Source organism: Phalacrocorax carbo, unplaced genomic scaffold (genome assembly GCF_963921805.1).
Source record: "Phalacrocorax carbo unplaced genomic scaffold, bPhaCar2.1 SCAFFOLD_32, whole genome shotgun sequence".
Classification (NCBI taxonomy): Eukaryota; Metazoa; Chordata; class Aves; order Suliformes; family Phalacrocoracidae; genus Phalacrocorax; species Phalacrocorax carbo.
Window position 1 is genome coordinate 135553 of NW_026990280.1, and position 27934 is coordinate 163486.

At 65.3% G+C, this 27934-nt stretch overlaps 4 protein-coding genes across 7 annotated transcripts; 3 read left to right on the plus strand and 1 right to left on the minus strand.

Annotated features, from left to right (window-relative positions):
• The first annotated feature begins 27 nt into the window (after positions 1 to 27).
• Positions 28 to 9793, plus strand: CLPTM1 (CLPTM1 regulator of GABA type A receptor forward trafficking). Of its 2 annotated transcripts, none has more exons than XM_064440099.1 (14): positions 28 to 105; positions 240 to 343; positions 2767 to 2890; positions 3202 to 3360; positions 3897 to 4014; positions 4708 to 4793; positions 5149 to 5269; positions 6389 to 6633; positions 7026 to 7119; positions 7612 to 7802; positions 7884 to 7979; positions 8227 to 8362; positions 8576 to 8743; positions 9297 to 9793. In XM_064440099.1, the coding sequence occupies exons 1-14, from the start codon at positions 31 to 33 to the stop codon at positions 9497 to 9499; spliced, it is 1920 nt and encodes a 639-aa protein (XP_064296169.1). In that variant the 5' UTR covers positions 28 to 30; the 3' UTR covers positions 9500 to 9793. The 2 variants fall into 2 exon arrangements, with proteins under 2 accessions (XP_064296169.1, XP_064296170.1); XM_064440100.1 differs by having other exon boundaries at positions 70 to 141.
• A 2038-nt stretch (positions 9794 to 11831) lies between these two features.
• ERCC1 (ERCC excision repair 1, endonuclease non-catalytic subunit) lies at positions 11832 to 14823 on the plus strand. Its single transcript, XM_064440105.1, has 9 exons — positions 11832 to 12062; positions 12200 to 12523; positions 13236 to 13339; positions 13424 to 13523; positions 14015 to 14091; positions 14171 to 14270; positions 14354 to 14425; positions 14562 to 14630; positions 14719 to 14823. The coding sequence occupies exons 1-9, from the start codon at positions 11976 to 11978 to the stop codon at positions 14770 to 14772; spliced, it is 987 nt and encodes a 328-aa protein (XP_064296175.1). The 5' UTR covers positions 11832 to 11975; the 3' UTR covers positions 14773 to 14823.
• POLR1G (RNA polymerase I subunit G) lies at positions 14794 to 16435 on the minus strand. The gene is made up of 3 exons (XM_064440106.1): positions 16394 to 16435; positions 15658 to 15796; positions 14794 to 15333 (listed from the first exon to the last, which is right to left on the minus strand). Exons 1-3 carry the CDS (start codon positions 16398 to 16400, stop codon positions 14895 to 14897), a joined length of 585 nt encoding a protein of 194 aa, XP_064296176.1. The 5' UTR covers positions 16401 to 16435; the 3' UTR covers positions 14794 to 14894.
• An 84-nt stretch (positions 16436 to 16519) lies between these two features.
• PPP1R13L (protein phosphatase 1 regulatory subunit 13 like) lies at positions 16520 to 26724 on the plus strand. 3 transcript variants are annotated; one of them, XM_064440096.1, is made up of 14 exons: positions 16520 to 16626; positions 17407 to 17484; positions 18820 to 18882; positions 18975 to 19093; positions 19193 to 19592; positions 20048 to 20146; positions 20721 to 20818; positions 20932 to 21295; positions 21592 to 22034; positions 23310 to 23447; positions 23683 to 23816; positions 24604 to 24770; positions 25639 to 25838; positions 26425 to 26724. In XM_064440096.1, exons 3-14 carry the CDS (start codon positions 18828 to 18830, stop codon positions 26461 to 26463), a joined length of 2256 nt encoding a protein of 751 aa, XP_064296166.1. In that variant the 5' UTR covers positions 16520 to 16626; positions 17407 to 17484; positions 18820 to 18827; the 3' UTR covers positions 26464 to 26724. The 3 variants fall into 3 exon arrangements, with proteins under 3 accessions (XP_064296166.1, XP_064296168.1, XP_064296167.1); XM_064440098.1 differs by having other exon boundaries at positions 19196 to 19592; XM_064440097.1 differs by lacking the exon at positions 17407 to 17484 and having other exon boundaries at positions 16598 to 16626.
• The last annotated feature ends 1210 nt before the right edge of the window (positions 26725 to 27934 follow it).

Consider the following 27934-nt stretch of genomic DNA (forward strand, 5'->3'; position numbering starts at 1 on the left):
CCACGCCGTAGCCCCGCCCCCTCGTCCGTTATGTGGAGGCAGCGGTCAGTCTCGCGAGAACGGTTGAAGCGGCGGCGCAGGAAAATGGCGGCGCCGGGAACCGAGGTGCGGGCGGCGGTGCCCGCACCGGGCCCGGGCCAGGTACAGGCGGGCCGGGGTGGGCTGGGACGGGCCCGGCCAGGACCCGGAGGGCCCCGCTCGGCTGACGGTACCGGGCGTCCTTCATCTTCTCCCCGTAGGTAACCAGTAACGGAAGCGCTGGTGGCGGTGAGGTGGCGGCCGAGACGCAGCGGCAGCAACCGGCGCCTAATGCTTGGCAGGTCATTAAAGGCGTCCTCTTCAGGTGAGCTCCCGCCTCTTCAGGTGTTACCGGCCCGCCGTCCCTCCCGCTGTGTCACTAGGGCTCTGCCCTGGCTCGTGTGGGACCGGGGAACCGACACGGGGGTATAGCGGGGTGCCGGAGCGGGCCGGGGGGCTCCTTCCTCCCAGTCCCGGCAGCAGAACGGGGTCACTGGGACTGTGCCCTGGCCCGCTGTGGGACCAGGGAACTGACACCGGGGCGTACTGGGGACACTGGGACTGTGCCCTGGCCCGTTGTGGGACCAGGGAACCAATACCCGGGGGTACAGTGGGGTCCCGGAGCAGGCGGTGGGCTCATTCCCCCTCATCCCGGGAGCTTAGTGGCGTCACCAGGGCATGGGAGGACTGTCCCCGTGTCTTGGGGGGCCGTGGTGGGAGGAGGGTACCCCATGGGGCTGTGTCCCCCATGCCTCTCCTGGTGTTTTTTCCTGAGCTCTGGGCTCTTAAGCCCCTTCCTGGTTTTCTCCTGGAAGGCCCGAGGTCTGGCTCATGCCGGGCAGGAGCAGCCAATGCTTCCCAGGCTCCTCCAAGGAGCCGCTGGTGCTCCCCGCACCTTGCCGCGGGGGGATCCAAAGTCCACAGATGACTCCCAGCACAGTGCTGAGCCCCTGCCCGGAGTGGCTCCCGCTTCTGTGAGGAGGCAATCCCTCTCCCGCTGGGAAGGAGAAGGTCGGGATGTTTTTGCTGGCATGCCTGGAGCCGATGATGTGCTTTTGGATGTTCCCGGCCTCGCCTGTGTTGCGGAGAGGAGGCCGACACCACAGCTGGCAGGACTCAGTTCTCATATCGGTGCTGCTGAATGAGTTGTGAATCCCTTCCTAGAACCTGTGATTCCTCCCCGGATCTGTGAACCGCCTTCCCGCTCCGCTTCTCTTCCTTTCTGTCCCACTGAGGGCAGGTTTGTTCGTTCCCAAAGCGCCGTCTCCCCCAGCAGATCTGGTGTCCTGGCTGGTGAAGCCGGGGGGAAGAGAGCTCCGTCATCTCATCGCCAACAGAGCTGTCCCCTCAGAAATATTCTACCCGTCGTAGTCGGCTGGCGGAGGAGGCATGAGAGAAAACTCATGCCCACGGGTGGACACGTCGCTGGATTCTGAGCGGGTGACGTCCACGGGCAAAGCGTGATGGTTGGCTTCCCGAAACCTTCTGAAAAAGAAATACTTTTCTGAGTCTTTCCTGAGCCAACAGCAAAGTCCTGGGCCATGGATTTATGACTAGCAACAGTCAAATTTATAACTGCGTAGCCAGGAGTGCATGGGGAAACTCGTTTGGGCTCTCGCGCTTTCCAAAATGCTGCGGCTCAGCCTAACAAAGACTTACCCTGAACTAAATCCCAACTTATCTTGGGGTTGCAGGAGTTTTCTGCCCATGGGACAGAAACACGGCCATGGCCATCGCTTGGTCCTGGAAGCCACTGCTCAGTTGCTGGCGCTGCCCACTGTTCCCAAGCTTGTAAACCACTTGCTCCGTGTGCAGGCCAGGAGGGGGAAGTCTGATTTAGCGGCACCTGGTACCCATATGAAAGGCTCTTCACGCTTCACCCACAAGAAAAAACAGCTGGACGCCCTCGCGCCTTTGGACATACTCCCAAAAACCTTCTAAAATAGGGAAAAAAGGCTTGATTTCTTTTAATGTGCTCAAACGCTGCTCCCTGGCTCAGCTTGCAGTGGGCTGCGAAGAGTGTGCAGGAAGGACCTGTCCCAGTCTCTGTGCTGGGAGCTGCCCGGGGAGCTTTGGAGAGCAATAGCAGACACGTGCCGAAGGTCGGGAACTGTTGTGGCTGCGGGTTTGGAGGTGACAAGCGAGCTGGGGGGGCCTGCTCTGGGCTCCACTGGAAGGTCTCTGCGTGGCTAGGAGCACACAGGGGTCTGCCCCTCACTTTTTGGGCAACCCTGTCACTTCTACCACATGTGTGTGGGTGCCAGCTTTGTCCTGTGTCCTGCCGAACCCCTTGGTTCGGCATCAATTTGCCTATGGAGGGCTGAGTGCCTCGCGTGCATGACTCGGGGTGTCCGCCAGGATCCGGGGACCCTCCGGTGTCCCCATCCTGTGCTGGGGGTGCCTTGCACACCCGTTAGCAGCCTCCTCCGGGGTACCTCGGAGTGTGACTTTCTCCCTGTGTCCTTGAGGTGAGCTCCCGGCACCTTTGCTAGCTTTCGGCATGCTCCCACCGTGCCTGGCGCTGGGTCTGAACTGGCCCAGAACCAGTTTGCTCTGGCCAGTGCCTCTCGCCCGAGAGCAAATTCCCACTGTGACAGAAGGCGAGTTTTGAAATGCAGACTCATCCGTCCAGCACTAATGGTTTCTCTCCTCCCTGTCCCAGGGAATGGCGGGGGTTCGTTGGTGTCCGATTCAGCCAGGGAGGGTGGCTAAAATGCCTGAGTAGCTTCTTCCTCCTTCCTCCCACAGGATCTTCATCATCTGGGCCATCAGCAGCTGGTTCCGCCGCGGGACGGCGCCACAGGAGCAGAACAGCGCGGGTGGGACGCCCCGAGCCCCAAGCCGAAACCTCTTCCCCAAGGACACTTTAATGGTAATGTTGGCACGAGCCACGCCATCCCGTCCCTGGTGACTGCGTGGTGGCTCCATGGCTGGACCCTGCCGCTCTAGCTCTGAGCTAGATCTTAAATCTAGCGGAGCTAAAATCAGAGCTCTGCTCGTGGCTGCAGCATCCTGGCGGCGCGGCATCGGGCAAGACTTATTTCTTGGGCTCACCGGAGTGCCAAGCTGGTTTGGGAGGGGACGCTGTGGCGCCTTAGAGTGGAGCAGGAGTGATTTGGGCACCGATGTCTTGCCGTCAGGCTGAGTCGTCCACCAGCAGCCGACATCCTCCTCTCTCTGCAGGACCTCTATGTTTATATCTCTGAGCACGAGCACTTTACGGACTTCAACGTCAGCTCGGCGCTGTTCTGGCAGAAGCGGGATCTTGTCTACGGGGACTGGACCAGTGGCGAGAACGCTGATGGGTGCTACGAACACTACAGGGAAGTCAACATTTCGCAGGTGGGTGCTCTTTTCTGGGAGGTTCGAGGCCAGGTGGGTGATCGTCAAGGGGCTGGTGGGGATTGCCAGGATCGTGCTCAAAGCTGACCTGGGAGCTCTGAGCGGAGCTGAGGTGCGGAGCAGCGTTGGCTGCTGTAGGGCATCCCTGCTGTCACTTTTATCTATATCCCATTCGCTTCGGATGGTGGATGAGACTGTGTGGAGTGGGCTGTTGTCTCTTCTGGGTGTGCTGTGGAGGGGACAGGGCTCAAAGCCATCATTAAAGGCTTCAGGTTTGCCCTGAGCCACACGGCAGCAGCGGTCTGCTCCATCGCAGGACGTGAGCCGTAGGCGTGCTGCCCTCCGGATGACACGAGGGAGCGGCTGCGTCTTCACACTTTGGTTTCATACGGGGTCGATGGCTGCGGGAGGATGGTTGGCGTCGGCACTGGGTGCTGCACGAACGTGGGCACCAAGGTGGTGACGGCGGCTGGGAGATCACAGCCGTGCTCTGACCGCGTCCGACTCGTAACCGCCCTGTTGGGGTGTGATTTCAGAGCGTCCAGCAGAACGGCTCCATCTACATCCACGTGTACTTCACGAAGAGCGGCTTCCACCCCGACCCCAGGCAGAAAAACCTCTACAGGCGCCTCGCCACGGTCCACACATCACGAAGTACGGCCTGGGGCAGGAGGGCAGTGCATGTTGGCCCCTGGCCTGGTGCTGGGGAAAGGGGCACCCCAATTCCCCTGCCAAAGTGGGAGCCTGAAGGAGTCAGGCTGAGCTCTGACTTTGCCTCAGCGAAGGCAGGTGCCTGGAGGGGAAAATAAGGGCAAATATCTCACTCCCTGTGGCCTCCAGGGTGCTGGCTCGGCTGCTGCATGAGCTGGATGTTTTCCACACTTGGAATTTTTTTTTTTGTGAACCTACGAAGGAAAAATATCTTTAAATCTCTGTGAGCTGTTGGTTTCCACCCATGTTATGTGGGAGGGAGGGTCCCTACCTGTATGGGGTGGGTGTGGAACCATGTCAGTGTTGAGAAGAGGAAGGAATCGCCACGTTCAGGTCCTCCTGCAGGACAGGAAGATCCGGACACTTCAGCTCAGGTGTTTTCCTCCAACAGTGATGCGATTATCCCAAAGGTTTGGCTGTTAATCTGATTCCTTGTCCCCAGACTACAGCCTTTCCCTTTGATAACTGGAAGATCTGTGAGACAGTCCAGATTAATTAGTTCTGGGGGGTGACGTGAGGGAAACAGCCTTCTCCGATCAGCTCATGCCTATCTGGGCAGGCCATGACCTCCTTAGATTTCCTTCTCTACCTTCTTGTGCAGAGATGGAAACGCTCACCTCTCCTCTTTTCTACTAGTGATCAATAAATACAAGCGCCGGCGGTTCCAGAAAACCAAGAACCTCCTGACGGGTGAGACAGAGGCAGACCCTGAAATGATCAAGGTAACGGGCTCTTCCTTTTGCAGGGTTTATTTTTGCTCTGTTGGCCAAACTCCTAAATATTCCTGTGCCTTCCTCTAGTTGCAAATCCATCAGGAAGCACCACAGTGGATTTCCCCTCCTGCCTGGGGCATGTCCCTCCTGCTCTGCAGTGAGGAAGGAGGAGGAGGATGATGATGATTTCTTTGAAGCGTCTCTGGGATGGGAGGGTTGGCTCTGCCCCTTCCTGCTCCCCCTTCTGCTGCTTTATTTATGGGTGGACGGCAGTGGGTTAACACTGGGCGAGACGGAGGGACGCCAGCCGCCATGCCGGTGATGGAGGCGGTTCATATTCTCATTGTTCATATTCTCATTGCAGAGGGCAGAAGACTACGGTCCTGTGGAGGTCATCTCGCACTGGCACCCCAATTTGACCATCAACATGGTGGACGACCACACGCCCTGGGTGAAGGGCAGCGTGCCACCCCCCCTGGACCAGTGTAAGGGCTGGGGCGTGCTGGGACCTGCCCTGTTCCGAGGGTGGCTTTCTAGGGCTGGCCCTGCTGTCCCCTCTCCTCGGAGGATGTGCTCGGGCTCCTGTGGGGAACGGGGCTGTGTTTCTCCAATAATTCTCCTCCAAGGAGGAGCTGTTGGTGCTCTGGAGGGCAGAGAGGCCCTGTAGAAAGATGTGGAGAGCTGGGCAATCACCAGTCATGTGGAGTTTAACAAGGACAAGCGCTGGGGCTTGTCACCCCTGGCTGTACAGGCAGCCTGGGGAACGGGAGGCTGGAGAGCAGCTCTGTGGGGACGGACCTGGGGGTTCTGGCCGACAGCAAGTTGAACGCGAGCCCCCAGTGTGCCCTGGCAGCCCAGAGGGCCAGCCGTGCCCCGGGGGGCATCGAGCCCTGCATCGCAGCCGGGCGAGGGGGTGGATTGTCCCTCTCTGCTCTGCGCTGGGGCGGCCTCACCTTGAGCGCTGGATATAAAGGATATAAAGCTCCTTGAGAGCGTCCAGAGAAGGGCCATGAAGTTGAGGAAGGGTTTAGAGGGGAAACCGTGCGAGGAGCGGCTGGAGTCCCTGGGTTTGTTCAGCTGGAGCAGAGGAGGCCGAGGGCAGCCCTCATGGCCTCTGCAGCTCCCTCCCACGGGGAGGAGGAGGGGCAGGGCTGGTCTCTGCTCTCTGGTGACCAACGCCAGGCCCCGAGGGAATGGCAGGGAGATGTGCCAGGGGAGGGTGAGGCTGGGCATTAGGAGAAGGTCCTTCCCCCAGAGGGTGGTGGGGCCCTGGCACAGGCTCCCCAGGGAGGCATCACGGCACCAGCCTGGCGATGTTCCAGAAGCCCTTGGACACGGCCCTCAGAGACACGGTGTGAATTTGGGGTGTCCTGTGCAGAGACGGGAGTTGGGCTTGATGATCCTTTCGGGTCCCTCCCAACTCAGGACATTTGATGATTCTCTGTTGTCTGCATGATGCCCCCATCTCTCCGGGAGGTCATACCGGAGCTCAGCAGCCTCATGACCTCTCCCAGGTGGCTGCCAAGGGTGATGACGATGACGATGGCTCTCGTGGCTCCCCGTCACCTGCTCAGCCCTCCCTCTGCTCTTTCCCCCGGCTCCAGATGTGAAGTTTGATGCCATCAGTGGCGACTACTACCCCATCCTCTACTTCAATGACTACTGGAACCTGCAGAAGGACTACTTCCCCATCAACGAGACCCTGCAGCGCCTGCCCTTCCGCCTCTCCTTCTGCCCGCTCTCCCTGTGGCGCTGGCAACTCTACGCTGCCCAGAGCACCAAATCCCCCTGGAATTTCTTGGGTGAAGACCTTTACGAACAGTCGGACGAGGAGCAGGACTCGGTGAAGGTGAGAGTCAGTCGCTGGCCTCCCTCCTCCTGGCTGCGGTGCTCCTGCTTGCTCCCGTGGATTGGAACCTCCCTCTTCTCATAGCAGCTCCTTCCGCTGCGTCCACGTCTTCCCCTAGCTTCGGGGGAAGAGTGTTCGATGCCCGTTAGCTGCGATTGCTCCTTATTAATTACCTTTGTGATGCAAAGAGGGGAGGGCTGCGTGGGCACCTGCCTGCTGCCTATGCAGGGGGAAGGGAGCTTGGAGACCATAACGAGAGCAATTAAACCCCTCGTCCTCCTCAGTGCCCTGTGACGACGTGAATCCCCCTGGACCCTCCCTGTTCGCCCTGGCGTGCTGGGGCGTTGAGCACCGAGACAGAGCCTTGCAGAGGTTTTTGATGCTTGTTTCAGGTTGCTCTCCTGGAGACAAACCCCTACCTGCTGGCGCTGACCATCATCGTCTCCATCGTGCACAGCATCTTTGAGTTCTTGGCCTTTAAAAACGGTGAGCGCTGCGGCGGGACCTCGGGGATCTGTGGAGAGGGGAAGGATGCGAAGGCGGTGGCATGGCCTAAAAAAACCCCGCTCCTGCTTTCACCTCGTCCTGCCCCCGTGGCGGTGGCGGAGCAGACGTCTGTGTGCTGCCGCGAGCCCTCCTCTCCCTGGCTGAAACGTCTTCAGCAGCTGTAGCCAAATCCAACCGCGTCCTGGGTAGGCTGCGGCTGCCGTGGCGCACGTTGAGGGCCCTGCGGCACAGAGGAGCGCGGCTGAGGATCCGGATGCTGGCTTTGAGGGCAGAAAGCCGGAAACGTGTGGTTTTTCTGGGTCCTCATTGCCTGCGCTGCTGCCAGACGGCGCTATGCAGCATCTGCTCGGCTCCGGCGATTGCACCGCCTGCTCCCCTCGCTCCTTCCGCGGGGGCACATGCCGTGGTAGCCTCTGGTGTTGGGGATTTCCCTTCACCGGTGGGGTGACGGCTTGGGGCCCTTCCCAACAGACATCCAGTTCTGGAACAGCCGGCAATCTCTGGAGGGGCTCTCCGTTCGCTCAGTCTTCTTCGGCGTCTTCCAGTCCCTCGTCGTCCTCCTCTACATTTTGGATAATGAAACCAACTTCGTGGTGCAGGTCAGCGTCTTCATTGGGCTCCTCATTGATCTCTGGAAGATCACAAAGGTCATGGATGTCCGGGTAAGCAGCGGTGTGGGCGCGGTGGGGGCTGGTGGTGTCCCCAGTCCTCCTCGGTGACGCTTTTCCCCTCTCCTTTGGCAGCTGGACCGTGAGAACAAGATGGCAGGAGTGTTTCCCCGCGTAACCTTCAAAGACAAATCGACCTACATCGAGTCTTCCACGAAGGTGTACGATGACGTGAGTGGGGTGGGCGAGTGCCAGAGACAGCGTGGTGCTGCCGAGCCTGGTTCTGGCCGGCCGCTGCGTCTTGCCGTGCATCTCCTCGCTTCGCTTTCCCCAGTTTCCCCCTGGGACTGAGCTGGGGCAGAGCAGGCGGTGAAACCCAGCCCACCCCTCCTTGTTCCGAGGCTCAGGAGCTGGGGAGGTGCTGGGCTGGGGGTTCCAGCACATTCACGGCTGATTTTGGGTGTCGCTGCCTCCCCAGATGGCTTTCCGCTACCTCTCATGGATTCTCTTCCCTTTGCTGGGCTGTTACGCCGTGTACAGCCTGCTCTACCTGGAGCACAAGGGCTGGTACTCGTGGGTGCTGAGCATGCTCTACGGCTTCCTCCTGACCTTTGGTAAGTGCTGCACTTGCTGCCAGGAGATGCCAAAGATCCCCCCAGTGTGAGGAAGAGGAGGGAGGGTGGTGGGTTGGACCCTGGGGTGTGGCTATTCCTCTGGGGGTCCTTCCCATTCTCCCTGGGGCTCCCCTGTTTCTGGTACTGGGGTGGGGGTCTTGCTGGTTCCAGCAGGGCTTTGTTATGCTAACGAGGAGCACCCCCCTCCCCCAGGCTTCATCACCATGACCCCCCAACTCTTCATCAACTACAAGCTGAAGTCGGTCGCCCACCTGCCCTGGCGGATGTTGACCTACAAAGCCCTCAACACCTTCATCGATGACCTCTTCGCTTTTGTCATCAAGATGCCCATGATGTACAGGATAGGCTGCCTGCGGGACGGTATGGCACGGCATGGCCTGGGGGGGGCCCGGGGGGCAGGCCTGGGGCTCCCTCCTGGCGTTATGGCGGTGGTCCCAGTCCCTGGAGGTCCCTCCTGGTGTTATGGCGGTGGTCCCAGTCCCTAGAGGTCCCTCCTGGTGTTATGGTGGTGGTCCCACTTCCTGGGGGTCCCTCATGCATCTGGGGCTGGTCATGGTCCCCCACGGTTCCCTCCTGATATTAGGGGGGTTGTCCCAGTCCCTCCTAGTCCTGGTCCCTGGGGGTCCCTCCTGGTGCTTCTGGGGGTGGTCCTGGATCCCGGGGCTGTCTCCTGGTTCCTATGGGAGGGGTCCCAGACCCCAGGGGTCTCTCCTGGTGTGGCTGGGTGTGGTCCTGGTCTTATGGGGGGTGGTCCTGGTTCCATGGGCATCCTTCCTGGCTCCCCTGGGTCCACACTGGACCCTGTCCCCTCCCTTCTTACCCCCCTGTTGCCCCCTGTACCTCCAGGACTGGGGAGGGGGGCCTCCAATTCTGCCCCCCACTCATCTTTCCCCCTCCCTTCCTCCCCCTCCAGACGTCGTCTTCTTCATTTACCTCTACCAACGCTGGATCTACCGGGTGGACCTCACGCGTGTCAACGAATTTGGTGTCAGTGGGGAGGGCCAGGTCTCCCCCTGCCCCGGCCTGCGTGGCAGGCCCCCCACAACGCTGTCTGCTGGGGTCCCCCCAACCCCCCCAGAGGGGGAAAAACCACCAGAGGACAAGAAGGAGGATTAACCAACCCCACCCGCCCCTTGCTCGGTTTTTACCAACCCCGGCGGCTTCGCTGGGCACCGGATGGGGGAAGTGGCTGTGCCAGGTGGTTTTTTGCCCCCCCTCCCCATTTTCCCCCCGGCATTGGGGAGTAGGGGGGTGGCTGCTGCGCCCCCCAGGGAGCAGTGTGTGTCCCCCCCTACCCCTGCTGTCTTTCATGTCCCCCCCCCCCCGTTGTGCGCTCCATCCCATTGTGCCGGTGTGTAGGACAGTGTCATGGTGTCGCCTCTTCCATAAAGAGCTGATTTAACCCCCAAACCGACCCCCCCCCCCGCCTTGCCTGTACCCTCCCCCCCCAGCTCACATTTTGGGGGTGGGGGTATGGCCCCTCCCCAGCTGGAGCAGCCAAAGGAAGGCACCTTGAACCCCTCCAGTGGTGGGGGGGCACCCCTTTCTCCCTGGGGAGGGCGGGGGTGTCCGGGATGTCCCTCCACGTGGTGATGGGGGTTGGGGTCACAGTTCCCGGGGGCTCTCTCTTGGTGCTGAGGGCAGGGCCGTGCTCCCGGGGGGGCGTCCCGCGGTCCTTCCCGGTGCTGATGGGGTCGGTCGGGGGCCCAAGGGCGGTCCCGGTGGTTCCTCCTGGTGTTTTGGGGGGGCGGATATCCCCGGGGGTTCCTCCCCCCTGTGTACCGGTGCTTACCGGGGCGGGGGTCTCGGTTCCTAGGGGGGCGGATCCTGGGTCTGGGGGCGCGTCCCGGTACCGGGGAGGGGTGGGCGCTGTCCCGAGGGTCCCGTTCCCACCTCCATCCACCCGCGGCTGCACGTGGTGCCGGTAACCGCGTCACCGAGCCGTGGCGGCGCCCATTGGCCGTCGGTGCCGCCCGCCCCGGGGGCGGGGCCTGGGTCGCTATTGGTGGGGCAGCTGTTGTCGCCGCCCACCGACACCCGCGCCCGGAGCCCCGCCGGTACCGGAGTCCGGTCCTGATCCCGTACTGGAGTCCCCCAAACCGGACCGGAGTGCCCGGTACCGGAGCCGGCTGTAAACCGAAGCCCCCCCCAAGCGGGACCTCCCATTTCGGGGTTCCCCCCTCACCAGTACCGTCCCGCCGTTGGTGGGACCCCACACCCCATTACCGGATCGGGCTCGGTCACCAACGTCCCCCCGTTACCAGGTCCAGACTCAGGCAGGTTTGGGGGGAACGGGACATCTAGGGGTATGGGGGACAGTGGGGGGGCACAAGGACATTTTGGGGGGCTTTGGGGGACACTGACACCATGTGGCTCCAGCGCTGGGCTGGTTTGGCACTGTGTTGCTCTGGCACCGTGTGCCTCCATCATCAGGCTGGCTGAGCACCGTGTGGCTCTGGCACCAGGCTGCTCCATCACCGTGTGGCCCAGCACCACACTGGTTCAGCACTGTGTGCCTCTGGCACCGTGTGGGTCCGGTACCAGGCTGGTTCGTCACCGTGTGACTCCGGCGCTGTGTGGCTCTGGCACCAGCACCAGGCTGGTTGAGCACTGTGCAGCTCTAGCACTGGGCTGCTCCAGCACTCTGTGGCCCAGCACAAGACTGGTTCGGCACCATGTGGCCCTGGCACCTGACTGGTTCGGCACTGGGTGCCTCTGGCACCGTGTGGCTCCGGTACCAGCCTGCTCCAGCATCGCGCTTGACCACGCGGTGCTGGCTCCGGCCTCGCTCACTGTCCTGCTCCTGTTCCCCGCAGCCCCTGGGAGCCCCTCAGAGCCCCAGCAGCTGGCTCAGCTTCTCCTGCTCCAGCCCCTGCCACCCCCTGCCACAATGCCACCGTGACAGCCACCGTGGCTGGGAGCTGGGGGTGACGGGGCGGGCTGGGCGTGATGGCGGAGCTGCTGTGGCACTGGGCGTGCTGCTGGCGGCCCCTCTGCACACCAGGGCCCTTCTCAGGCACAGCTGGTGCACCCACCGGGAGGTCGTCACCCATGACCCCATCGCCCCCCATGGCATCCCCATTGCCCTGCCAGGAACCCCCCACTTTTGGGGAGGGGTGGGTCCCCAGTGTCCCCCAGAGCCCTCCCGTATCCTGTCCCCGTGTCCTGCCCCTGTCCCCCAGGGTCCCCCTCTGTGTCCCGGGGGTCTCGCCGCTGTCCCGCCCCCGACCTGGGCTGGGGACACGCACACGGGTGGGTTGCCCCGCGGGAACACGCGCGCCTCGCGGCGTCGCCCACGGCCGTAACCCCGCCCACCACCATGGAGCCGGGAGGACCGGAGCGACCAGAGCGGCCCCGGGCCGGGCGTAGGGGGACTCTCAACAACACGCATGCGCGGGCACCATCGGAAGGCGGTGCCGCGCCTTTTGATTGACAAAGCGACAGCCAATCGCCGCGGGGAGTGTGGGCGGGCGCAGCCACCTCACCGCAGCCACGCCCCTCCACTGTATGGAGCCCTCCCGGCGCCCCCCCCCGGAGCGCTGACCCCTGACCTCTGACCCCTCTCCCGGGCCTACCACCCCCGCCCCGGCTCATGGAGGCGGCCGGAGCCCCGGTCCCGGCTCCGGCGGGGAAGCGGCGGCGTTTCGCGCTGCGGCAGGAGGAGCCCGCCCACTCCGCGGTACCGGCGGGAGGGGCAGGCCGGGGCCAGGGCCCGCGGGTGACCGGGGGGGGAAGTCACGGGACCCTCCTGTGGGGCCGGCGGGGGCTCGGGGGTATGTGGGAGGCCCCACTGACACCGCTCACCCCCTCCGCCAGGTCCCGTCGCTCTTCAAACCCTCCGCGCCCCCCACCGGGGACCCCCCCGGCTCCCCCCCGTCGCCGCCACCGGGCCCCAGCTCCTACGCCGAGTACGTGGTGCAACAATCGGCCGCCGCCGGCCCCGGCCCCGCCGAACCGATCCCGGCCTCCACCAGCGCTGCCCGGGCACACCCCGCGCCTCCCGCCGGGGCTGGCGGTGGTCCCGCGGGGGGGGCAGCACCGGGCGGGGGGGGGCCCCGGGATGCGCCGCCCCCCCAGCCGCCCCTGCCCGTACTCAAACCGGGAGCCAAGAGCAGCAGCATCGTCGTGAGCCCGCGGCAGGTGAGGGGGAGAAGCGCCGGCAGGGTCGGGGGCCTCCTGGGGGGACTGACCTCTGATACCTGGGGATACGGGGGGACTGATCCCCTATATCTGGGTGCCCAAGGGGACTGTCCCCCAATATTTGGGGACATGGGGGACCATCTCCTGGAGCCTGGGGATATGGGGGGGCATTCTCCAATACCTGGGGACACAGGGGGGACTGTCCCCCAATATCTGAGGGCCTGGGGGGAACATCCCCTGGAGTCTGGGGATGGAAGAGGCTGTCCCCCAATATCTGGGGATGGGGGGACCATCCCCTCGGGACAGGGGCAACTGTCCCCCAATATCTGGGTGCTCAGAGGAACCGTCTTCTGGAGTCTGGGGACCTGGATTACTGTCCCCCAATATCTGGGGACAGGGGGGACCATCCCCTGGAGCCTGGGGACAGGGGGGACTGTCCCCCAATACCTGGGGACATGGGGGGGACCATCCCCTGGAGTCTGGGAGTGGGAGGGGACCATCCCCCAATATCTGGGGACCCAGGGGGACCGTCTCCCATAGTCTGGGGGCACGGGAGGGCATGCTCTGGCCCCCTGGGACACGGGAGGGAACAGCTGTGGTGTCCCAGGCCACGGGTAGGGGCCTGTCCCCTGGTGTCCCTGGACAAGGAGGGGGTCCGGGGGAACTGTCCCCACCCTAGGGACCCCTGACCTGCCGCCCTCCCCACCCCCAGCGCGGCAACCCGGTGCTGAAATTTGTCCGCAATGTCCCTTGGGAGTTTGGTGACGTCGTCCCCGACTATGTGCTGGGTCAGAGCACCTGTGCCCTCTTCCTGAGGTGAGCCGGGGCTCCTGGGGATGCTGGGGGGTCTGGGGGGGTTGTCCTCAGTGTCACCTTGTCCCCACTGTCACCCCCCCCCAGCCTGCGCTACCACCATCTCAACCCCAGCTACATCCACGACCGCCTGCGGCACCTGGGCAGGAGCTACGGGCTGCAGCTGCTGCTGCTCCAGGTCGACGTGGTGAGAGGCTCCCTGTCCCTTCTGTCCCCTCCATCCCTGTCCCCTCGCCATCCTTGTCCCTCTGTCCCCGTCCCCTCACTGTCCTCATCCTTCTGTCCCTTTGCCATCCCTCTGTCCCCGTCCCCTCGCCGTCCTCATCCCTCTGTTCCCTCCATCCCTGTCCCTTCGCCATCCTTGGCCCTCCGTCCCTTCTGTCCCCCTTCCATCCCTGTCCCCTCGCTGTCCTTGTCCCTCTGTCCCCGTCCCCTTGCTGTCCTCGTCCTTCCGTCCCCTCCGTCCCTTCCATCCCTGTCCCCTCGCCATCCATGACCCTCTGTCCCTCTGTCCCTGACCCCTCGACAGCCTCGTCCCTCCGTCCCTGTCCCCTCATTCTCCTTGTTCCTCTGTCCCTTTGCTCTCCTTGTCCCTCTGTCCCTGTTCCCTCCCTCTCCTCGTCCCTGTCCCCTCACTCTCCTGTCCCCTCTGTCCCCCTCGGCTCTGCCCCGCCACAGAAGGACCCGCACCAGGCGCTGAAGGAGCTGGCGAAGGTCTGCATCCTGGCCGACTGCACCCTCCTGGTGGCCTGGAGGTAGGGGCCGCTGTCACCCACGGGGGGCCCTGCTGTCACCCATGGGGGGCCCCCCACCCATTCCCTCTGCTCTCCCTAGCCCTGAGGAGGCTGGGCGCTACCTGGAGACCTACAAGGCCTACGAGCAGAAGCCGCCCGACCTGCTGAAGGAGCGGGTGGAGCAGGATTTTCTCTCCCGGGTGAGCTACACCCCCTCCCCACACCCCACTTTTCGGGATTTTGGGGACCCCGAAGGTCCCCTGACCCCTTTGATCCCCCCCAGATGACTGACTGCCTGACCAGTGTCAAGTCAGTGAACAAGACGGACGCGCTGAGCCTCCTCACCACCTTCGGGGTGAGTCACCTGTGGGGACGTGCCACCCACACTGGGGGATGGGGATGCAGCCCCCCACCCCTCACCCACCCCCCACCCCCCTCCGACCCTCATCCACCCCCTCCCTGAGCCCCTCACCCTCTCTCTGGTCCCGCAGTCGCTCATGGCCGTGGTCAACGCCTCCAGGGAGGACCTGTCCCTCTGCCCCGGCATTGGGCCCCAGAAGGTGAGCAGTGAGGGGACAAGGGGGAACACGCACACGTCCCCTCACGCCCCCAGACCCCCTCATGCTCACCCCTTGCCCCCCTCCCCAGGCCAAGCGGCTCTTCGATGTCCTTCACGAGCCCTTCCTCAAGGTCCCCAAATGAGTGGCTGCCCCCAAAACCTCCGTTTTTATAATAAATGGTGTTTTTCAGTGACACGGCCTCGGTTGGGGGAGATGAGGACAGGGATGGGAGGGACATACAGGGACACCCCGTTGCACCCGGGGTCACACTGCCCGCTCCTGCTTGTGCTTCTTCTTCTTCTTGGGCACCTCTGGCTCCCCGGGGACCACCTTGACACCTGGGGGGGGTCCTGGCCCGCACTCCCCCCCCTCGCTGGGCACTGCCTTCTCCGGGGTCAACACCTCAGGTGCCTCTGGCGCCTCCTTCATCTTCTTTTTCTTCTTCCTCCTGGCTGGCGGTGGTGGGTCAGGTGCGGGGATGGTGACTGGGAGGCCGGGTGGGGGTCCGAAGTTCTCGGTGATGGTGAGGCAGCCACGGAGCGGGGGGGCGCAGGCCAGGGGGGCAGCGGGGGAGTCGGGGGCCAGGAGAAGGGCACTGCCGGCCCCCCCCAGGACCCCCCGCAGCCTGTAGAGCCGCTTGTTGCCGTCACCGTCGCCCTGGAGCTGCCCGCAGCCATCCAGCGGCACCCTGCAGCCCTCCAGGCTATGCGGATGGGGCGGTGAGAAGGGGTGACATGGCAGCTGCCAGCTCCCCGAGCCCACCCTGATGTCACCAGCTGAGCCCTGCCACCCCCCCACGCCCACCCCAATGACACTGTGACCCCCCCCCAACCCGAGTTGTCACTGCTTCTCCCCACTGGTGCTGTCACCTGTGACCCCCCCCTTGATGGCACAGCCCTGTCACCCCCTGCCCAACAGCACTGCTGACCCCCTCCCACCCTCACTGCCACTTTCTCTCCCCCCTGGGTGGCACTGCCATCCCCCTGTGCCCCACCCCCCTCGGATGTCACCACCCCCCCAGGCTGACCTCTCGGGGTGGAAGTCGGTGGGGGCTCGGATGAGCCAGAGCTCCGTGCTGGGACCCCCCAGGGCCGCCCCACAAAGGCCGGGAGGGGGGGAGGGGGTCACCACCTCGAACTCGGGGGGACACCGGAACTGCACTGGCCCTGGGGACAGCCGGGTCATGGGCTGGGGGGGGCTGTGAGCCCCGTGTCCCCCCCGTGCCCCCCCATTTGCCTCCTGACCCACCCCAACTCCTCTGACCCCATGTGACACCCCCATATTCCCCTGTGCCCCTGTGTCCCCCGTTTCTCCCCATGTCCTCTCCAGCGCCCCACATATGACCCCCCCATCCCCCTCTGTGTCCCCATCCACCATGTCACCCCCATACCCCGTGTCCCCCATGTCACCCTGTCACTCCTGAGTCCTCCCGTGTCCATGTCCCCCGGTGTGACCCTTAATGTCCCCCGTGCCCCCCCCACGTCACCCCATACCCCTCTATGTACCCCCGTCCCCCATGTGACCCCCCCGTATCCCCATGTCACTCCATACCCCTCTGTCCCCCCATGTGACCCCTCCGTGTCTCCCCAAGTGACCCCCTCGTGTCGCCCATGTCACCCCATACCCCTCTGTCCCCCCATGTCCGATGTGATCCCGCCGTGTCCCTCCATATCACGCCCTCATGTCCCCTATGTGCTCTCTAGTCCCCCGCCCCCCCATGTCCCCCCATGTCCCCCCATGTCCCCCCATGTCCCCCTGCTCACCCTCCATGCCGCCGCGTGCGCCGCGTGCCCCCGCCCCAGCCCCGCCCCTAGCCCCGCCCAGGGCGTGCTCACCCAGCCGCTCAGCGCGGGGGCACCCCCTATCCCCACCGGGCAGTTGGTACGATCCGGCGGCGGGAAGCGCGAGGGGGCGGGTCCTAAAGCGAGACCCCGCCCTCTCCCCGCCCCCAAGCGGGCGTGGCCGAAACGCGGTCTGCCGGCGGCGGCGTTTAAAGGTGCAAAGACCCTCACCACGACCGGGGGGTTTCGGGGGGGCCGGGGGGTTCTCGGGGCACCCGGGTGTCGGGTATACGGGGGGCGGGGGGTGCGGGCAAACCCGGGCTGCGGCTCCCGGCGTGCACCGGGGCCGGCCCGACCGACCGGACGGGACGGGACGGGGGCGGGCCTGGGAGGCGCCGGCGCGGCAGGTACCGGGGGCGGGGGGAGTCCCGGGACTCCGCACCCCCTAAACCACACCCGTGGTACCCTCCCGTGGGGTCTGCCCCTCCCCCCCTGTGGGACACACCCCCTTGCGTGGCACCATCCCGTGGGGTCCGGCCCCTTCTCGTGGGACACCCCCCCCCAACGTGGGACCCTCCTGTGGGACCTGCCCCCCTCTCGTGGGACACACTCCCCTTCGTGGGACCCCACCCGTGAGATTTGGAGATCTGCCCCCTTCTAGTGGGACCCTCCCGTGGAATCTGCGCCCTTCTCGTGGGACGCCCGCCACCGTGGGCTTTGCCCCCTTCTCGTGGGATCCCCCACATGGGACCCTCCCCGTGGGATTTGCTTCCCACCCACCCCGGGACCCGGTCCCCCGTGGGATCTGCCCCCCGGTCTCGTGGGACTCTGTCCCCGTGGGACCCGCTCCTCCGTGGGATCTGCCCCCCGCCCCGTCTCGTGGGAACCCTCCCCGTGGGACCCGCCCCACCCCCGGCACCCTGGGGCGCAGGGCGCGGCCCCCTCCCGCTCCGCACCCTCCCCCGCGTGACCCAGCGCTCTGGAATTGGGCGTAGAGGCCGCGGGGACGCGGGCGCGCCACCGGCACCGGCAGCCACCGGCACCCCGACCGGCACCCCGCTGCACCCCGCCAGGTACCGACCCCCGCCTCGGGGCCCTGGGGCTGCCTTTGGGGTGCTGGGGGGAGTTGGGGGAGCGCCCTGGAACGCCTGGGTGCAGTTTGGGGTGCTGGGGCAGCACCCTTGGGTGCCCGGATGCCGTCGTCCAGTCTGGGGTGCTGAGGGGTGGGGGGGATCCCCCTTGGGTGTCTGGGTGCGATTGGGGGTGCTGGTGGTGGGTTGGGGAGCCCCCTTGGGTGCCTGGATCTGTTTTGGGGTGCTTTGTGTGTGTGTGTGATCAACTTTGGGCACCCAGATGAGTCCGGTTTGGGGTGCTGGGGGAGTTGGAGGGCACTCTTGGGTGCCCAGGTGCTGAGGGGGTGGTTGGGGAGCCCCCTTGGGTGCCTGGGTGTGACTGGGGGAGTTGGGGAGCCCCCTTGGGTGCCTGTGTCCAATTTGGGGTGCTCTGTGTGTGTGGAGCAGCTTTGGGCACTCAGATGGGTCCAGGTTCGGGTGCTGGGGGTGTTGGGGAGCACCCTTGGGTGCCTGGGCGCGATTTGGGGTGCTAGGGGGGGTGTTGGGGAGCAGTCTTGGGTGCCTGGGTCAGATTTGGGGTGCTGGGGGTGCTGGGGAGCACCCTGGGGTGCCTGGACGCCTGGGTCAGTTTCGGGGTGCTGGGGGGGCTGGGGCGCACCGTGGGGTGCCCGGACGCCTGGGTCAGTTTCGGGGTGCTGGGGGGGCTGGGGAGCACCCTGGGGTGCCTGGACGCCTGGGTTCTTCCCCAGCTCCCCTCCCGTCTCGCCACCCGACCCGGGGCGAGCTGGAGCTTGTCCCCGTCTCCCCGGGGGCGAGGGCTGGGTGGGGCGGCCTGGGTGGGGCTGCAGAGGTTTTGGGGGGGGGCACATGTCCCCCAAACCCCCTCTGCTGTCCCCAGGCGCGGGGGGGGGGGGCACAGGATGACCCTCCGACACCCCAAATCCCCCGCCCCCGCAGGCACTGGGGCACCCACGGTGGGGCAGGGGCTCTCCGCTCTCTGTGGGGGGGCAGGATGGAGGAGGGCCTGTCCCCCATGCCGGGTGACCCCAAAACAAAGGGGGGGGGTCGCCACTCCAGCCCTAGCGGGGGGTGCACCCCCCAATCAGGGCCCTGCACCGGGGGGGTGGGCGGTGCCCGCTCCTTGCAATGGATTAATTACTAGTAATTATGATGATGATGATGAGCCCTGAGAGACGAGAGCGGGTCGCAACATGTCCCTGCTCCCCGCGTTCTCAGGGGACTGGGGTGTGCAGGGTGGGGATGGAGGGGTGCCACCCCCCCAAAGACGTGGGGGTGTGCCCCCCCACCCTGGGTCACCCCTTCCCCCCCCTCAAGGTGGCAGGATGGCAAGTGAGCGGCTGCGCAGCACCCAGGACCTGCTGGATCTCACTTTCCAGTGTGAGTGGGGGGCTGTGGGAGGGGGGACACCCCACTTTGGGGTGCAGCCTGACACACCCTTCCCCCCCCCCCATTTCCATGCCCGCCCCCAGCCCTGGCCATGCAGCACATGGACCTGAAGCAGGTGGAGCTGGACACGGCAGTGGCCAAGGTGGACGAGCTCTCCCGGCAGCTCGAATCCCTCTGGACTGACGGTCCCGGACCCCCCAAGGTAGGATCTGGGAGTTGGGGGGGGTACACTTGGGGGGCACCCCATTGCTCCCCCCAAACCCCAACCCGGCTCTCCTGGTGCCTTCCCCCCCCACCACAGCAGGAGCCGTACAGCCCCAGCCGGACCCGCTCGCCCCTTGGCCGGAGGAGCCTGGCACCGGAGAACCCTGAGTTATCAGGGGACCTGCTGGGGCGCCCCGGCTCCCCCCGGACCCCCCATTACCTCCCGGGGGAGGAGCGGGCCCCCTCGCCCCGTCCCAAGGTGCTGTCAGTGCCCTACGAGGGGCTAGCGCTGCCCAGCCCAGGGGGCCGAGCCCCCTCCCCACGCCCCCATCGTCCCTATGAGTTCCTGGGGCTCGGGGGGTCCCCCCGAGCAGGCGAGGGGTCCGTGTTCTTCCCTGAGCGGGCGCCCTCGCCCCGGCCCCCCGCGCCCCCACCCTACGAGATGCATGGGCTGTACCCCTCCGTCAGCAGCCCCACCGTCACCTTCCGGGCACAGGGTAAGGCCACCGCTGTGGCGGGAGGGGGGGACATGGTGGGGACAGTCCATAGGGTGGGGTTGGAGGGGGCTGGTGTCCCCATCCCAGTGTGTCCCTGTTCTGGGGTGCTCCTGTCCCCATCCCAGGGTGACCCCATTCTCTGGGTGTCTCCATCCCAACCTACAATGTCCTTGTCATGGGTTGTCCCCCCACCCCAGGGTGCCCCTGTCCCAGCGTGACCCCATTGTGGGGTATCCCCCATTTGGGGTGTCCCTAAGCTGTCCCAGGGTGCTTCTGTCCCATTCTGGGGTGTCCCCAAACCGTCCCAGGACATCCCTGTCACCAAGTCCTCCCACTCCCCTCCGGGGTGACCCTATCTGTCCCCTGTACCCCAAACTGATCGCCTGGGGGTGGGGGGGTGTCTGGGCCATGCTGGAGGGATCCCCTCAGCCCCTGTCCCTGTACCCCCCCCCAAGATGACCTCGTGATCAAGCGGCGGCCGCAGAAGAGTTGGAACGAGTCCGACCTGGACGTGGCCTATGAGAAGAAACCCCCTGGCTCCGGGGGCTATGACCGTGAGCGGGGGGGCTGGGGGGGGGCACATGGGGGGCTGAGGGGGCACATGGGGGGCTGGGGGAAGCCAGGGCTGCCATCTGCAGTAAGTTGGGGGAATCAGCAAGGTTGGGGGGGGACATTTTGTGGGGGGTAGGATAGAGCTTCCAGTGGGGGTCAGGGGTCCCCGAGACAACTGGGGGGGCTGCCGGGGTGTCCAGGGGCAGGTTGGACCTGGGTGGTGTGGATCAGGAGGGTCTGGGACTTCTGGTTGGGGCACAGTGGGCTGGGGGGGACAGGGCTGCTGGGGGTCTTGGGGGGCACCCTGTGAGGGTCTGAGGCTGTTGTTTTGGGTGCTGAGGTGGGGGTCTGGGGCTCGGGGGGCACCAGTGGGGAGTTGGGGCTGTTGATTTGGGTGCTGAAAGGGTCTAGGGCTTTTGCGGGGGTGTAGGGCTTCTGGGGAAGGGGGGTCCAAACTTGCCGGGCTGGAGGCTGTGCGCGCTGCATGGGCATGTGTTGGGGTGCATTTGGGGTGGGGGCTGTGTCCCCCCTGACCCCAGCGTGGCACTGAGGCCTGTCCCCCTCCCCCCGTCCCAGGCACCGGCGAGGGGCAGCCGGGGCTGCGGCCGTCCCTGGGGCTGGCGGTGGCACCCTGGAGGGAATCGAGCCTGGACGGAGCCGGCGGGCAGGGCAAGGTGAGCGCTGGCAGCGGGAGGGTCCGGCCACCGGCCCCCAGCCCGGTGCCTGATGCCGGGGCAGGTGGGCTGGTTCCCTCCCTGACGCCTTTTTTCCCACTCCCCCTCCCCAGGACGGTGCCTACGGGGGGCACAGCGCCACGCTGCCCCGTAACTACAAGGTGTCCCCGCTGGCGGGCGAGCGGCGGGTGGAGGGCTCCTTTCGGCGCTCGGCACCCGGCACCCTGCCCCGCAGCTGGCACTTCCCCCAGCAGCCCGTCTCCCGCATCCCCGTGCCCCCCCAGGGTGGACGGCCCCCCCGCCACAAGCCCCTGCCCCTCTCCATGATCTTTAAGCTGCAAAATGCTTTTTGGGAGCAGGGGGTCGGCGGTTCTCGGGGACTTCCCCTCGTCCCCCCTGCCGGCCCCCGTGCACCCCAAAAGCAGCCCCAGCTCCCGGCGCTGCCCCAGGCACCCCCGGCGCTGCCTGGGGGTGAAGGTGAGGTGCCTGTGGGGTGGAGGCTCTGGGGTGGGGAGACATAGGGGTTATTTGAGGTGGGGTCTGGGAGGCTCGAGCGGGCATCAGGACATTGGTTTGGGGGGGACCAGGGGGCTGCAGCATGAGGGGTATGGAGTTTTGGGGTGGGGGGGGCAGTGGGACTGCAGCATGCTGAGATGTGGGGGGGTTTGGGTGGGTCTGTGGGACTTGGGTGTGCTGACCCACCCAAGGGCAGGGGGGTGGGGGTGGTTGGGGTGCTCAGGAACTGGAGCACCCTGACCCCAGCCCCCTTGCAGGATCCGGGCGTCCTGTGCCCCCTGAGACCGTCCCACCGGAGGGGGAGCCGGAGCTGGAGCGGCTGCTGCAGGGTGGGGAGGCTGAGGGGCTGGAGCGGCCCCTGAGCCCCACGCGGCTGCAGCCCCTGCTGCCCCCCGAGGCCCAGCGGGTCCCCGAGTTTGAGGAGGTGGCGCGGGTGCTGGCTGAGATGCCGCGGCCCCTCAAGCGCCGCGGCTCCATGGAGCAGAGCCCCGGGCCGGTGCTGCCACCCACCCGCACCCGCCAGTACCAGCAGCTCATCACCCGCCTCCTGCACCGTCCGCCCCGCCGCGACGAGGCCCCGGCCCCCGGTGATGCTGCCGCCTCGCCCGACCTGCCACCACCCACTCCGGTGGTCCCTGAGGCCCGGCCGCCTCGCCAAAGCCCCCCACCGCCGTCCCCGAGCAGCCCCGCACCCGCACCGGTAAGAGTCTGCTATCCCCGGGGTGCCCGGTGTCCCTTGGAGCCCCTGGGGGGTGCCAGGGGGTGTCCCCCAGAGTCCCTTGGAGCCCCTGGGGGGTGCCAGGGAGTGACCCCCAGTGTCCCTTGGAGCCCCTGGGGGGTGCCAGGGAGTGTCCCCCAGAGTCCCTTGGAGCCCCTGGGGTGCCAGGGAGTGTCCCCCAGAGTCCCTTGGAGCCCCTGGGGGGTGGCAGAGAGTGTCCCCCAGTGTCCCTTGGAGTCCCCAGGGGTGCCAGGCAGTGGTTGCTGTTCCGTGGTGGTGCCTGATGCCCCCCAGTGTCCCCAGAGATGGCGAGCAGTGCCTGGTGCCAGCAGACGTGCCCTGCAGGTGGCCCTGTGGGTCCCCTGGGTGCACTGTGGGGCAAGCCAGTGTCCCAGGAGCTGTCTCAAGGTCCCCAGGGTGCTGTATAGCAGTGGGTGCCCCGGGAGGTGTCCCCAAGGCCCCCAGGGTGCTGTGTAGCAGTGGGTGCCCCGGGAGGTGTCCCCAAGGCCCCCAGGGTGCTGTGTAGCAGTGGGTGCCCCGGGAGGTGTCCCCAAGGTCCCCAGGGTGCTGTATAGCAGTGGGTGCCCCGGGAGGTGTCCCCAAGGTCCCCAGGGTGCTGTATAGCAGTGGGTGCCCCGGGAGGTGTCCCCAAGGCCCCCAGGGTGCTGTATAGTGCCGGCTGCCCCGGGAGGTGTCCCCAAGGTCCCCAGGGTGCTGTATAGCAGTGGGTGCACCGGGAGGTGTCCCCAAGGTCCCCAGGGTGCTGTATAGCAGTGGGTGCCCCAGGAGGTGTCGCCAGGGTCCCCAGGGTGCTGTATAGCAGTGGGTGCCCCGGGAGGTGTCCCCAAGGCCCCCAGGGTGCTGTATAGCAGTGGGTGCCCCGGGAGGTGTCCCCAAGGTCCCCAGGGTGCTGTGTAGCAGTGGGTGCCCCGGGAGGTGTCCCCAAGGCCCCCCGGGTGCTGTATAGCAGTGGGTGCCCCGGGAGGTGTCCCCAAGGCCCCCCGGATGCTGTATAGCAGTGGGTGCCATGGGAGGTGTCGCCAGGGTCCCCAGGGTGCTGTATAGTGCCGGGTGCCCCAGGAGGTATCCCCAAGGTCCCCAGGGTGCTGTATAGCAGTGGGTGCCCTGGGAGGTGTCCCCAAGGTCCCCAGGGTGCCGCATGGGTCTGGGAGGTGTCGCCAGGGTAGCCTGGGCGCCGTAGAGCACGGGGTGCCACGGCGGTGTCCCATGGCCCCCCTGACCCCCTGGCTGCTGCAGGAGCGGCGCTCGGCCCTGCGCGACCCCTCCTCGCCCCGCAGGCGCCCCGGGGCCCACGTGCGCCTCAACCCCCTGGTGCTGCTGCTGGATGCGGCCCTGACCGGGGAGCTGGACGTGGTGCAGCAGGCGGTGGCCGAGGTGGGATGGGGACGGGGTCAGGGACGAGGGCTGGGGTGGCGAGGGCTGGGGGGACCGGACAGGGTGTCAGGGACGAGGAGTGGGTGATGAGGGCTGTGGGACAGTGGGGACAAGGAGGTGGGGGTCAGGGGGACAGGGAGAGCAATGTGCCTGGCGCTCAGGGGTGGCAGGGGCTGGGGGTGGCAGCGGGGTTGGCAGAGGGTGGCGGTGTTGGGACAGGTGTGCATGTCCCCAGCTGAACGACCCCAGCCAGCCCAACGACGAGGGCATCACGGCGCTGCACAACGCCATCTGCGGCGCCAACTACGGCATCGTTGACTTCCTCATCGCCAGTGGGGCCAATGTCAACTCCCCCGACAGCCACGGCTGGTGGGATGGGGACGGGGACCCACTGACACGGGGGTGGGGGAACGGGGAACCCCACAGCCACGGCTGGTGGGATGGGGACGGGGACCCACTGACACGGGGGTGGGAGGATGGGGGACCCCACAGCCATGGCTCATGGGATGGGGACCCACAGACATGGGGATGGGGGAACAGGGGACCCCACAGCTATGGCTCATGGGATAGGGACCCACAGACATGGGGATGGGGGAACAGGGGACCCCACAGCTATGGCTGGTGGGATGGGGACCCACGGACATGGGGTGGGGTCATGGGCAACCCCCAGCCACAGCTGGTGGGGCCTGGTGACCCCATAGACATGGCCCCCAGACCCCCACAGCCAGAGGGAATGGGGACAGGCACCCCAAGGACCCCCACAGCCATGGGGAACAGGGACAGGGACCCCAATAACCCCCCGGAGCGATGGGGGATGGGGACAGAGTGGGACAGGGACAGAGGGGGACAGTCATCCCAGTAACCCCCCAGTAACCCTGCGTGGGCAGGGACAGGGACGGAGCCCCCCATTATCCCCAAGAGCCCGGTGTGGCTGGGGACGAGGACCCCAATAATCCTTGTGGGGATTATTGAGGGGATTATCCCCGATTGGGGACCCCAAAAGTCCCCTGACAGCCCTTGGGGATTGGGGAGGGACAGGGGATCCCGATCCCCCAATAACTGAGAGAGAGGGGTGGGCATGGGGGGGGTCCCAGGGGAGCTCATCCTCTCCCCCCCTCACCTGCCCCCCAAATTTCCCCCATCCTGCTGATGCCAGGACGCCGCTGCACTGCGCGGCCTCGTGCAACGACACGGGAGTGTGCGTGGCCCTGGTGCGCCACGGCGCTGCCATCTTCGCCACCACCACCAGCGACGGCAGCCTGGCTGTGGAGAAGTGCGACCCGTACCGGGAGGGCTACGCCGACTGCTACAACTACCTCACTGGTACCGGGGCACTGGGGGTATATGGATACAGGGCGGGGATATGGGGACTTGGAGGGGGGACTGGGCAGGTAGGGCTACTGAGGGGATATGGGTACTGGGAGGGGGTAGTGGGGTGGTATGGGTACTGGGAGGGGGGATATAGGTACTGGGAGGGGATACTGGGCAGGCTATGGGTACTGGGAGGGGGTTCTGGAATGGGGAGTTGGAGATATACAAGTACTGGGAGGGGGTACTGGGGTGGTATGGGTACAGGGAGGGGTACTGGGCAAGTATGGGTACTGCGAGGGGGTATTGGGAGTATACAAGTACTGGGAGGGGTACTGGGTGGTACGGGTACTGGAAAGCAAGCTATGGGTACTGGGAGAGGATACCGGGGGTATGGGTACTAGGAGGGGGTATTGGGGTTATATGGGTATTGGGAGGCAGTAGTAGGGGCTATTTGGGTACTGAGAGGTGGGACTGGGGGTTATATGAATACTGGGAAGGGGCTACTGGGACGGTGTGTACTGGGAAGGGGTGTAAGGGTACTATGGGTACTGGGATGGTGTGGGTACTGGAAGGGGTATTGGGTATCTGGGTGCGGGGAGGGGGTACTGGGGTGGCACAGATACTGGGAGGGGGCAGCAGGGGTGTACAGGTACTGGGAGTGGGTACTTGGGGGAGTTATGGGGGGATATGGATACTGGGAAGGGGTACAGATACTGGGAAGTGATACCAGGAAGGGTATGGGTTCAGGGCAGGGGGGTGCCTGGGTGTGCTGGGGGCTTACAGGGTGCTGGGGGGGCTCAGGGCAACAGGGTGCTGGAGGTGCAGTGCTGCAGGCAGTGTTTGGGGGGGGTCCAAGGTGCTGATGTCCCCATCCCCACAGAGGTGGAGCAGAGCATGGGGGTGCTGAACAGCGGGGTGGTGTACGCGCTGTGGGACTACAGCGCCGAGTTTGGGGATGAGCTGTCCTTCCGCGAGGGCGAGCCCGTCACCGTTCTGCGCCGCCAGCCCCAGGAGGAGCTCGACTGGTGGTGGGGGTCCCTCTACGGCCACGAGGGCTACGTCCCCCGCAACTACTTTGGGGTGAGTGGAGGGGTGCCACAGTGCCCACAGCCCCAGAGGGGCCCTACAGAGCCCACCGCCACCCCACAGCCCCAGGGTGTATCCACAGCACCCACGGCCCCGAAGGGGGACCCGCAGCGCACACAGCCACCCTACAGCCCCAGGGGGTTACCCATAGCATCCTCAGCCCTGAGGGGGACCCACAGCAGCCACATCCCTCAGGGGGTCCCACAGCATGCGTGGCCACGAGGGCTACGTCCCCCGCAACTACTTTGGGATGAGTGGTGGGGTGCCACAGCACCTATAGCCCCAGGGGGATCCCACAGCACCCATGGCCGCTCCACAGCCCCAGGGGGGCACCTGCAGCACCCACAGCCCCCGAAGGGTGCCACAGCACCCATAGCCACCACCCCGGGGCCCCAGGGGGGCACCTGCAGCACCCATGACTGTGTGTGGGTGTCCCACAGCACCCAGGGTCCCCCACAGCCCCTCCATGGCCCTGAGGACGGCTCTCATGGCCTCCCTGGTCCCTCCATGGCTTTTGGTTCCGGGGGCTGGGGGGAATATGGGGGGCCACCCCCCCTCTGACACCCTCCCCCTCTCTCAGCTCTTCCCCAGGGTACGGCCGCACCGGAAGAAGGTCTAAGTGGGGGCCCTGAGGACACGGTGGGGGCTCTGAGCCGGCCCCAGCCCCCGCTAGCCCCCTGGATGCATGGGTCCCCTTGCTGGTGGGCACCTCCTCAGCTGTCCCCCCCCATCCCATCCCATCCCATCCCACCCCACTCTGAGCAAGGCACCAGGGTGCCCCCCACCCCTGTGGTGTCATATACCAACCCCCCCATCTGGTGGCAGCGGGTGTCACCCCACAGTGTTGGCTTCTCGGGGGAGTAAAGAACCTTCAGCTGCACCTGGTGGTCTCTGTGTCACAGCGGGGGGTGGGTGGGGGCTGTGGGGACCGAGGGTGACATGGGTGGGGACACCCTGCTTGGGACCAGAAGGGTGACATGGGTGGGTGCCATCAGCAGGCAGGCGTTGAGCCATCCCCAGGGAAGCAGGGCTCCATCGCACCTGACGGTGACTTGGGCAGACAAACTCCACCCCTCCGAACGTGCCCCGCTTCCCCCTTCCCCCAGCTGTTATTGCTGGGCACGAGGCCGGATGGTCTGGGATGTCTCCTCTTTAATCCTGGCTACTTTTAGGTAATTTAGCTGCAGCCCATAATAAAAAGACAGTCGAGGCCTCAGCTGGCGCTTTGTCTATAGAGACTGTCAAGGTTTGAATCTTTGGCATCCTAGTGCCCAAGAGAGTATTCATGGTTTGGCCTTTCAATATAGCCATGTCGTCCAAAGAGCAGATCCGTCGCCCGGTGTGCGGCGAGTCAATCATCACACACTCGGGAGAGACATTGCTGATTTATGTCAGGGTTGCACAAGCCTCATAGGGATTAGGCTCAGGTAATGGTGTTGCTGGGGCAGGGGCACAAGGTTCGTTATCGTAATCAATATCAGAACCCCCCTCATTAACTCCCCGTGCCTCTATCTTTTCAATAATCTTGCTTCCTGCGACTGGGTGGCTCCTAGGGGGTACTGCTCGTAGGGGCTACTGCTGCCCCCCAGAGCACCCCAGGTCCTTGGCTGGTCTTTTTACCTTTTGAGGTAAATTGAACACACATTTGTGCTAAATATAAAACAATTTAATTGAGCGATGCATCGGGCAGGGTCCAGTAGGACCGTAAGCGGTCTACAAGGGGTCTGCGAAGACGTATCATGAGCTGATATATATTATATATTCCTTGTGGGCCTTTCTGGGTGACGGGCACCAACCTTGTGAGCATCATCATGGGGCACCTCAACCCAGCCTTGGGTTCACCCCCTCAGCACCAGTTCTGTTGCCCAAAGGTGGCCCCTGGGCCTCTGCCCCGCACTGTTGCTCCAAGGCAGCGCCGTGGCCTTTCTCATCTCATCACCAAGGGAAGCTTTGCTCCCTGACGTGGAGTCCTCCTGTCCCTGGCATCCCTGAAGCCCTTCCATGGCTGGGCTTCTTGCCCTCCGTGCCGCATTCCTTGGTCACAAATGCCCATGGTGGAGCAGGTACAATTTGAATTTCCCTCTCAGCTC

Bases quoted from the DNA above. Each gene is read 5' to 3' on its own strand.
- CLPTM1 (XM_064440099.1), top strand. From the start codon at position 31: ATGTGGAGGCAGCGGTCAGTCTCGCGAGAACGGTTGAAGCGGCGGCGC. The intron at 4,794-5,148 runs GTAACGGGCTCT...TTCTCATTGCAG, and splicing joins CAGACCCTGAAATGATCAAG to AGGGCAGAAGACTACGGTCC. The intron at 5,270-6,388 runs GTAAGGGCTGGG...CCCCGGCTCCAG, and splicing joins GCCACCCCCCCTGGACCAGT to ATGTGAAGTTTGATGCCATC.
- ERCC1 (XM_064440105.1), top strand. From the start codon at position 11,976: ATGGAGGCGGCCGGAGCCCCGGTCCCGGCTCCGGCGGGGAAGCGGCGG. The intron at 13,340-13,423 runs GTGAGCCGGGGC...ACCCCCCCCCAG, and splicing joins ACCTGTGCCCTCTTCCTGAG to CCTGCGCTACCACCATCTCA. The intron at 14,092-14,170 runs GTAGGGGCCGCT...TGCTCTCCCTAG, and splicing joins ACCCTCCTGGTGGCCTGGAG to CCCTGAGGAGGCTGGGCGCT.
- POLR1G (XM_064440106.1), bottom strand. The intron at 15,334-15,657 runs GTCAGCCTGGGG...CCATCCGCATAG, and splicing joins ACCGACTTCCACCCCGAGAG to CCTGGAGGGCTGCAGGGTGC.
- PPP1R13L (XM_064440096.1), top strand. From the start codon at position 18,828: ATGGCAAGTGAGCGGCTGCGCAGCACCCAGGACCTGCTGGATCTCACT. The intron at 20,819-20,931 runs GTGAGCGCTGGC...CCCCCTCCCCAG, and splicing joins GAGCCGGCGGGCAGGGCAAG to GACGGTGCCTACGGGGGGCA. The intron at 24,771-25,638 runs GTACCGGGGCAC...CCATCCCCACAG, and splicing joins CTGCTACAACTACCTCACTG to AGGTGGAGCAGAGCATGGGG.